Source organism: Coturnix japonica, chromosome 21 (assembly GCF_001577835.2).
Source record: "Coturnix japonica isolate 7356 chromosome 21, Coturnix japonica 2.1, whole genome shotgun sequence".
Lineage (NCBI taxonomy): Eukaryota > Metazoa > Chordata > Aves > Galliformes > Phasianidae > Coturnix > Coturnix japonica.
The window spans coordinates 5,706,087-5,716,129 of record NC_029536.1 but is presented as its reverse complement, the minus strand read 5'-3'; the positions used below and the strand labels follow the sequence as shown (position 1 = coordinate 5,716,129).

The window sequence follows — 10,043 nt, the reverse complement described above, 5'->3', positions numbered from 1 at the left end:
CCGGTTTGATCACCGCGGCCGTCAGCTCCGCCCCGCCCCGCCCCAGGCACCGCCCCCATGGCCCTACAGCCCCTTCCATCCCTACTCCGACCCTACGCCCAACTTCCTCCGCTCTGGATCCCTTACACCTTCCATGTCTGTGTCCCGGCTCCCCGGGACCCCTCCGGTCCCTCCCGTGCTCTTAGGCCTGTCCCGTGTCCCCGTAGCCGCCCGCCCGATCCCCCCACACCACACCCGAATCCACACATCCCCCCACCATAAGCAGCTGTTCCCGGCTCTGACACATTTTGGACCCCACACCCGCACCTCCCTGTGTCCCCTCACCACCCCACGCTTCCATCCCCCGCTCCAAACAGCAGCTTTCCCACCCCCACAACAGCCCCCAGTGCGGCCTGGAGCCCCGTGCCCCATTTCAATGACAGACCCACACCCGACCCCCGCGCTGGTTCTCTCTCCTTTAATAGTTGTCCCAGCACAGGGGGGTTGGGGGATCCCGCCGTCCCCGCCAACTCCCACGATTGTCCCTTGCGCCCCCCACCCAGGTACCACCCCAGGAGGCACCTGAGCGGCCCGGCCGCCCCAGCGTGGCTCGGGTCGGGAGTGGGGAGGGGGGGTGTAAACATTGTTGTGGGGTCCCGGCCCCCCCGGAGCCATCCCAGGGCAGCGAAGCACCTTTTTCTCGTGGCTTTTTGGAAAAATAATAATAAACCCGACAAAATTAATCCCCCCGAGCTGTGGGAGGGTAGGAGGGGGGCTACGAGGGGCAGGGGGCAACGGCAGAGCCGCCCACCACGCCGTGCCGCAGGTCAGTGGGGTGCCGGGGGGTCCCCGCGGGCGCCAGCACCAGGCCCCGCACACATCCCGACACGCCGGTGAGGAACTTGCCGGCTGTGAGGCTGCGGGGGTCTGGGGCACCGCCTGCAGAACGGGGGGCATGTGAGTGTGGGAACAGGAGGACGCAGCACCCCACAGTCCTCATGCAGGTCTGCTGCTCACGTCCTGCCCCATGTCACATCCCAGCACCATATGTCCCCTTCCCATGTCCACTCTCTTGTCCTGTCCCACATCCCATACCATGTCCCATATCATGCCTCTTATGTCCTCTCCCATATCCCACCCCACGCCATGTCTCACGTCCCATTCCATGCCACATCACGTACAGTCTTGCATTCGTGTCCTGTCCCACTGCCCCCAGTGCCTCATCATGTCCCACCCCACAACCACATCCCCTTGTGTCCCATCCTGTGTTTTGTGTCCCACCATGTCCCATACTTTGTAGCATCCTCTGCCCTGTGTCCCATCCTGTTCCCACACCATGTCCTATCCCATACAATCTCCTGTGTTCTCCCTCCACCATACTCCACTATGTCCCATCACATATCCTGTCCTGTCTGTGCTGTGCCCCCTCCCATGCCGTGTCCCCACTCTCCACATATCCATACCGATGTAGATGTTGCCCTGGGTGTTGGCCATGACGTTGGTTCCAGGGGACTCTCCAAACACCGGCTCCTCCCCATCCACCTGCAGCCACCCGCGCCGGCCCTGCCTGTGGGGGCAACATCAGCACCCATGTCCCAACCCCAATCCCCACATCATTGTGTCCCAACCCCAATCCTCACACCATTGTGTCCCAACCCCAATCCCCACACCGTCGTGTCCCAACCCCACCTGGCTGCCATCACGTGGTGCCACTCGCCGTCATTGACAGGGTCTTCGGAGATGATGGTGGCCTCGCCGCTGCCCAGCTGGTAGCTGAGGGGACACCGGGCTGAGCATGGGGACACATGAGTGCTGTGGGGCCCCAAGGGACACAGGTTTACCCCTCACCTGAACACCAGGTGCCCATCCTTCAGACCCAGCCCCACGAAGTCTTTGGCTTTGCCACTCTCCTGTAGGCACATCAGGGCTGTGAGCGGGATGGGGACAACCCCGACCCCTCCCCAGGGCTGCATGCCCTGGCCGTGTCCCTGCTCACCGCCCCGTGCCACAGCAGTAGCCCCTCAGTGCTGCTTGTCCTCAGCTCTAGCTCAATGGTGTCCTGAAGATCAGGTGCGCTGCAACAAGAGGGGCAGGGCATGGGTACAGAGCCTGGGTGAGTACAACACCATGGGTGCAAGCATGCAGTGGGTACAAGAAATAAAGGGTGCAGAAATGCAGTGGGTTCAAAAATGCAGCAGGTACAACACAATGGGTGCAAGAATGCAATTGAAACAAGAATGCATGTGGTGCGAGAATGCAACAGGTACAAGGATGCAGCAGGTGCAACAGCACAGTGGGTGCAAGGATGCAATGTGTACAAGAATACAATGGGTGCAACATGGCAGGAGGAGTACTAAGTCACGATGGCTGTGATGCTGCAGGAAAGGATGCAGCACCATAATGGGTACAATGCTGCAGGAGAGAGTGAAGCAGCCTTGAAGGGTGCAACGCCACTGGAAAGGTGCAATGCAGTGGGAAGAGTACAGCATGCTGGGAAGGATGCAACGCTGTGATGGATGGAGCACCAGGAGAAAGGTTCAATGCAGCAATGGGTGCAATGCTGCAGGAAAGGGGTGCAGCACTCTTGTGGGTGCAGTGGGAAGAGGTGCAACACTGTGATGGGTGTGATGCCACAAGGGTCCCTGTCCCTGCTGTCACTCACCCATGGGAGAAGAGGTGGCCGGGCAGGGCCAGGTAGGAGCCCTCATGGAACATGGCGCTGAACTGCCCAGGGGTGTCTGCAGGGAGATGGGGAGAGGAGGCACCACTGAGCACATCCCAGCAGCAGGTTTGGGTGACATAAAGGGAAAACGGGTGCACAGCACCCTGCGGAGCTCACCGCTGCCACCGCTGCCCTCCTGCCAGTCCTGGTCCAGCTCTGACAGCGCTGCGCCTGCGGGTGAGAGGGTGATGGGGACTGGTGGCACTTCCCCACGTGTCCCCATGTCCCCACACCCCCAGCTCACCGTGCTGGCAGTAGGGGCCAGCATAGCCCTCGGGGCAGATGCATCCATTGTCCTTGCAGGTGCCACCATGCAGGCAAGGGTTGTGCTCCAGGCACCGGTCAGCCTCCCGCTCGCAGCGTGGCCCTGGGGACACGGTGGTGGCACATGGTGACACGGGCACACGGGGTCTCAGCACCTCCCGCACCCACTCGCACGCACAGTGTGCAAGCATAGCACATGTACACTGCACACACACCCAGCCCCACAGCGCTCACCACTGAAGCCAGAGGTGCAGAGGCAGCGGAACGGTGGGCTGCCGGTGGGCAGGGGCAGACAGCGGCCGCCGTGCAGGCAAGGTGTGTGCAGGCAGGGCGAGCTCTGCCCACACTGCCCCACACCCCGGCTGCGCAGGAAGCTGTACGACAGATCCACCTTCTTCCCATTGATGGAGACCTGCACCAGACATGACGGTTTAACCCAGGGCATCCTGCACCAGGGGGACCCCACATTAGTGCCTGGGGGGCTCACCTCGCCGATGCACCCCTGGAAGGAGGCATTGGTGGGGGGCCGCAGTGGGGGCTCCACTCCCCCGAGGTAGAGAGGGCTGTGCAGGTTGAGCCCCTGGCTCTTGCCAGGTGAAGAGCGCTGCACTGGGGCGCCACCGTCCACCGTCATCGTCCCATCCTTGTGCACCCGCTCAGCTGTCACCCGGTGCCAGCGGCCCAGCGCCACTGGCTCGATGCTCCGCAGTACCGCCGTGCCTGCAGTGTGGCAGGGTGATGCCACAACTTGGCACTGCCATTGCCCCCAGGGAAGCCCAGGGGCACCAGGACTTGGGGACCCTGGTGGTGCTTGGGGACCTTGTTGATGTTTGCAAACCCCAGGGATATGCTGGGACCCTCATGGTGCTCAGAGACCCCAGCTGTGTCCAGACAGCCCACGGTCATCAGGAGACCCAATGGTGCCCAGAGATGCTGACAACTCCCAGGGACAAAAAAGATCCTGAGGGACCCCTGAGATGCTCAAGTTTCTTAGTGAAATTTGGGGAATCTGGCAGTGCCTGGAAACCTGAGTGACAGCCAGAAAACCCAGCTGATCATAAGGGGGAGGGGGCAGTACTGCTTGGGACCCTCAGTGACATCAGTGATGCCTGGGGACACTAATGATGTCTGGGGGCTCCACTGATACCAAGGGATCCCATAAAGCTTGGGAACCCCACTGATGCCAGGCCATCCCAGCCAGGCCAGAGCCCTCATGGTAACACCAGAGCTCCTTCCGTGACACCACGCCCTGCCGCACTGTGCCAGCCTACCTGAGCCCAGCTCATAGTGGAACTCGAGATGGCCACCGACCATGGCGAGGGCGACAAAGTCCTCAACTGGGGAGGCTTTGCCAGCACTGAAGAGCAGCAGTCCGTCAGGTGCACGTGGCAGGAACTCAGCTTCCACCCGCAGCTCATGGTGCACGTTGGTCAGGGGTGGGTACGATACGAAGGCGCCCACCTCGTCGAAGGACGGCACGCTCACTGCTTCCCCTGCAGCACCCACACCTCAGCACCCATCCCCACAGTGCCCCCATTCCCCTGGCTGGTACTTCATGCCCTGTCTCCACCATCCCCATCTCCCAGGATGGTACTCAGCCCCATTTCTGTGTCCCCAAGGTGGTCCCCAATTCCCCATCCCCATTGTGTCCATGATGACCACATCCCCAGGCTGGAAACTAGTTCCCTGTCTCCATCCTGCCTGCTTCCCCAGGTTGGTCCCAATCCCATGTCTGTGTCCCCAGGGTGACCTCCATCTCCATGTTTCTGCCCCAGACTAGATCCCTGCTTGTGTCTCCAGAGTGGTCCCAGCCCTATGTCCATGTCCCCAGGGGGTCCCATCCCCGTGCCCATGTCCCCAGAGTTATCTCCATAGTGCCCTCAAGGTTGTTCTACTCCCATACCCCTGTCTCCAGGGCCACCCCATCCCCACATCCCCGTCTCTGGGGTTGTTCCCAGCCCCATGCCTCCATCCCCAGGGCAGTCAGAGCTGTGTCATCCCCACCCCAATGATTAAGCCCCTCATGTCATCCCCATTCTCCATACCTGTGTCCCCAGGGGCTCCCAGCCCCTTGCCCTTGTCCCCAAAGTCATTCTCATCCCCATTCCCATGTCTGTGTCATCAAAGGGGTCCTCCTGCTCCCCATGTCCCTGTCCCCAGGTTGGTCCTGTCCCCAGGTTGGTCCCATCCCCATGCACACCCCCAGGAGGGTCCCAGCCCCACACCACTGTCCCTGGCATTGTCCCCACCCCGTGCTCCACCCTTGGCTGTGCCCACCTTCAGTGCACCTCTCCCCAGTCTTGCCCAGGTGGCAGCGGCAGCTGTAGCCTTGTCCATCTGGCCGGCTGATGCAGGTGGCATCAGGCCCACACGCCTCTGCCCAAGGACAGGGGATAGAGACAGGAGATGAGCTCTGGGGCTCCCCGCACACAGAGAGCAGCAGATGATGTCCCTGTGGTGTGGGCACCCACCTGGGTGGCAATGCAGGGCCTGCGAGTACTCGCAGTTGCTGCCGGTGAAGCCTTGGGGACAGCGGCAGATGTAGGTGCTGCTCTCGGCATCCTCGCAGATGCCACCATTCTGTGGGTTGGGGACACAGATAAGCACCAGGAATGGGACCAGCAGAAGGGGACGGTGCATATCATCCCCAGACTCACCCGGCAGGGCTGGTCCTGGCATGTGGGACAGTTGGAGACACCGTGTGCCTGCAGGTCCAGCTTCCCAAAGGCCACCTCCTCATTCTGGATGCGCAGCTGGCGCACACAGCCTATGGGACACAGCAGGGACACATGCTCAGCCCCAACCCCAGTGCTGGCCCCCTGCTCCCACTGTCTCACTGCATACCCACAAAGCCACGGCTCAGCCCCGTCTTGGCCACGGCAGCGTAGTCGGGGTACCCGCCGAGGTACAGATCCTCATTCAGGTCCAGTCCTTGGAACTTGCCCTGCAGGCACAGGGGGGTGAGCACAGCCGCCCCAAATCCCCCCATAGCTGTGGGGTGCCCACACCCTGTACCTGTGAAGTCCCATTAACAGGGGGCTGCCCATCCACCTGCAGCGAGCCACGAGTCAGGTTGCGGAAGAGGCGCACGGTGTGGTACTTGCCCAGGCGTAGCGGCGTTGGGTCTCGGATTGTGGCCATGCCAGAGCCAGCATCAAACCTACCATCAAATGGGGAGATATATGGGGTGAGGGGTGTGCTGCCCCTCCAGCCAGCAGTACCTTCCTGTGCTCTCACCTGAACTCAGGGCGCCCGCCCACCAGCCCAAAGGAGATAAAGTCGGCACCACTGCTCTTGCGCTGCCCATTGTAGAGGATCATCCCTATGGGGACACAGCAGGGTGAGCACAGCCACCGCACAAGGCAGCACAGAAGCACCCCGGGGAGCAGGGAGAACAAAGGTCCCCGGGGTGAGAGCTCACCTGAGTACAGGATGAGAGCTAAAGGAGGGAGAGAGATGAAAAGGAGGACAGACAGACAGAGGAGGAAAGAGAAGGAAATGAGAGCAGGCCATTGAGGCATAGTCAGGCTCAGGGGGTTGAGGGGCCCCCTCAGTGCTCACCATCGGCAGCATCAGGCCTGAAGGTGATCTGGATCTCAAAGGTCTTGTAGGCATCCTTGATGGTGGGCAGCAGCAGGAAGGAGCGGGGAGTCTGCGTGAAGTAGGGCACCAGGTGCTCTGCAGGGACATGGGGCTCAGCACAGACAGGGATGTAGTCCCCCCCCAGCCTTCCTATCCAGTACTCACCTCGCACCTTCAGCACATAGAAAGCTTTCTCCTGGCCGCGGCTGTTGCTGGCAGCACAGGCATAGACACCAGCATCCTCAAGGCGCACGGCTGGCAGCATCAGGGCTGTGCCCTCCACCCGCGCGCCTTCCGGCAGCTCCCCCTCCATCTGTGAGGACATCAGGGGTAAGCACCCACAGGGCACCCAACCCTGACTTCCCACAGCCTCATGTCCCTGCATCCCTGCTCACCTTGCTCCAGCTGATCTCCGGCACAGGGAAGCCAGATGCCAAGCAGGGCAGAACAGCCACTGAGCCCACTGACACCTCCTTCACCTCCGGCTGCCCGGCAATGTGTGGGGCAGCTGTGGACAGACAGAGCCGTCACCCCTTGTGCTGGGGTTGGGGATACCCTCCCCACTTTTGAGTTCCCATCTTTGCTCACCTTGCACATGGAGGATGACGTGGGACTGCACGGTGCCCACAGAATTGGTGGCAGTGCAGCGGTACTGCCCCGCATCCGCCCGCTCCACCCGCTCAATGGTCAGGGTGCCAGCGTGAACCAGCACCCCTGGGCGGATTTGGCCCCCCACTTTGCTCCAGGTGACATGGGGCCGTGGCTCGCCCAGCCCTAGGCACTCCAACTCCACCTCCATGCCCACCAGCACTGTCTGCACCGCCGTTCGGATGTTAATCAGGGCCCTGGGCAGAGCTTGAAGGGGGAAAGGATGGTTTAGGGGTGACCCCAGGCATGGGGAGGCACCATAAGATTTGAGGAGGGAACCAGCAAAGTGAGAGACTGGGGGTACCAGGGTGCCTGTTGGGAGAGGTGAGAAGAACCAGAGTGTCCACGGGTACAGGGAGATAAGGAATTTTGGGGTACCCATAGTTATGGGGAAGTAGGGGTACCAGAGTACATGGGGAGAAACAGGGGGCATTGGGGTGCCCATAGGTGTCCCATGGGAGAGATGAGGGGTACCAAGGTGCACATGGATGGGGGGAGATGGGGGACACCAGGGAGCCTGAGGGCAACAATGAGAGAACAGAGGGTAGCGGGGCAGAGAGGGGAATGGGAAGAAATAGGTGAGTGTCAGGCTGACTGTAGGCATGGGAAGAAACATGAATTCTGTGGTGCCTGTAGGCATGCAGAGATTGACCTGTAGGCTGCTGCAGAGCATGAGGGAAAATTGGGCATACCAAGGTATCTGAGGGCATGGGGAAAATAAGAGGTATCAGAATGCCCAGGTGTATGGGGAGGGATTGGGGTGCCTACAGGAAGAAAACAAGGGTACCTGGGGCATGGGGTGATAAGGGTACCAGGGAGCCTGTGGGAAGAGCAGGCAGGCTGAGCAAGTGCCCATGGGTTTGGGGCAATGAGGGGTACCGGGGTATATGGGGCTGGGGTCAGCAGGCACCTGCAGGTGCAGCAGGGGCTCAGGGGCAGCAAGGTGCTGCTGTTTGCAGGGTCAGGTCAGTGGCTCCTACCCTGTACGGTGAGCGTGGCCCTGTCCTCCGCCTGCCCACCCGGAGCACTGGCCCGGCACACGTACACCCCCTGTGCTCCCTGCGCCAACTCTGGAATCCTGCGGGAACATTGGGGACACATGAGTTGTGGGACCTGTGGGGCACTGCCTGCACCCCACACCACCCTGTCCTGCCTTACCGCAGCACCCCATCCCGCACGCTGTGCCGGGGGGGCAGCTCCCCACTGTCCTTCAGCCACTCCAGGTGCGCCCGTGGATCTGACGCGGTGCAGGCGAATTCAGCCGTGCTGCCCACCCCTCTCACCAAGCTCCCCGGTGTCACCCGCACGGCCAGAGGACCATGGCTGTCACCACCACCATCACCTGCATGGGATGTAAAGGTGACATTGGGCATGGCGGGCAGCCCCAGCGTGATGTGGGGCACCCGGGCACTCACCATGGACAGCGATGCGGGCGAAGGTCTCAGCTCTGCCCACACGGTTTGTGACCATGCAGCGGTAGGTGCCGGCGTCAGCGGGCAGCGTGGGGCTGATGCGCAGGAGACCGGCACGGGGCACAGCGCGGGGCGACAGGCTGCCATTGAGCTTGTCCCAAGTGTAGAGCAGTGGTGGGGTGCCATGGGCCAGGCACTGCAGCTGCACCGTGTCACCCGCATGCACCGCACTGTCCTCTGGTAAGCTTGTGGCGTATGGCGGGGCTGTGGGGTGGAGCGGTCAGCACGCGGTGAGGACGGGATGGGGAATGAAGGTGTCAGAGGGGCACAGAGTGGCAGTGGGACGGTGTGGGTGGGGTGGGAATGGAGCTGTGCTGGGATGGGTGAGAGATGGATGAGAGGAAGGGATGGATGGAGGGGTGTGGGTGAAGCTGGATACGTGCAGGGATGGGTGCAGGGATGTAAGCAAGAGAAGGGGATGGATGGAGAAAAGAGAGACATGAGCAGGGAAGGACAAGTGGACTGATCTCCAAGGAATGGTTGTGGGGGAAGGTAGATGTGTGTGGGGATGAGTGCTTGGATGGATGCGTTACAGACACACCCAAGACAAAGGGACGTACAGAACCAGCTGAGATGGATAAGTGATGGACGGGATAAAAGTGGGTGAAGAAGGGATGGATGGAGTAGTAAGCAGCAAAAGAGAGAGAACTGTGCAGATGAGGGATAAAGGATGGATCCACAAGGAAAATGCTGTTTATCTTGCTCCACAGCTGCTGCTCTGAACAGCTTTTCTTGTATTGCCACAGGAAAAGATGGATGTGAACAGCGACGTACACTCAGCTGAGTGCCAGGGTGGGTGAGTGATGACAGCTTCATGAGTTGTGGAAGGATGGAAGAGTGTGAGCAGATGCAGTAAGAGCTGTATGCAGGGATGAATGCTGGGATGGCTGAGAAACAAGTGGATTTGTGGACAGTGGATGGAGAGGAGTGTGAGCACAGCTGGTGAGATGATGAGTGCAGAGATGGACAAGGCAATGGAAACATCAAGGGGAAGGGGTGAATGAAGGTGTCCATGAAGTGCTGGAGAAGACAATGAATGCTAAGATGGAAGAGTGAGGATGGAACTATGTGTGAGAAGAGTATGAGAAGTGATGGGGAAGGACATGAGCAGATCTGGAAGGGTTAGACAGAAAGATGGAGGGAAAGCAGCAAAGGGCGGTGACAGAGTGTGGACCCAAACCGTAGTCCCTTACTCTCCACATCCAGGGTGATGAAAACCTCAGTGAAGCCGGTGGGGCTGCTGGCATTGCAGATGTACTGGCCTGAGTCCTGCTGCGCAGCACGGGGAATCACCAGGGTGCCATTCACCACGCGGTGCTGCCAGGGCAGTGGTGCCCGCAGCTTCGACCACTCAATCCTGGGCTCTGGCTCTCCTG

At 60.7% G+C, this 10,043-nt stretch overlaps 1 protein-coding gene across 1 annotated transcript in view; it reads right to left on the bottom strand.

Moving 5' to 3' along the window:
• Positions 1-442: 442 nt before the first annotated feature.
• The window catches only part of HSPG2 (heparan sulfate proteoglycan 2), a 30,459-nt gene continuing 20,858 nt past the window's right edge, over positions 443-10,043 (bottom strand). Inside the window, 25 exon segments of the mRNA XM_032448681.1 lie at positions 443-918; positions 1,443-1,546; positions 1,669-1,752; positions 1,828-1,889; positions 1,976-2,054; positions 2,642-2,717; positions 2,819-2,872; positions 2,946-3,068; positions 3,200-3,377; positions 3,453-3,685; positions 4,237-4,458; positions 5,243-5,341; positions 5,437-5,545; positions 5,623-5,732; positions 5,810-5,909; positions 5,981-6,125; positions 6,203-6,287; positions 6,527-6,643; positions 6,713-6,860; positions 6,943-7,055; positions 7,136-7,402; positions 8,176-8,273; positions 8,354-8,537; positions 8,611-8,871; positions 9,861-10,040. Of these exon segments, the coding sequence (XP_032304572.1) occupies positions 755-918; positions 1,443-1,546; positions 1,669-1,752; positions 1,828-1,889; positions 1,976-2,054; positions 2,642-2,717; positions 2,819-2,872; positions 2,946-3,068; positions 3,200-3,377; positions 3,453-3,685; positions 4,237-4,458; positions 5,243-5,341; positions 5,437-5,545; positions 5,623-5,732; positions 5,810-5,909; positions 5,981-6,125; positions 6,203-6,287; positions 6,527-6,643; positions 6,713-6,860; positions 6,943-7,055; positions 7,136-7,402; positions 8,176-8,273; positions 8,354-8,537; positions 8,611-8,871; positions 9,861-10,040 (3,395 nt within the window). The 3' untranslated portion in view covers positions 443-754.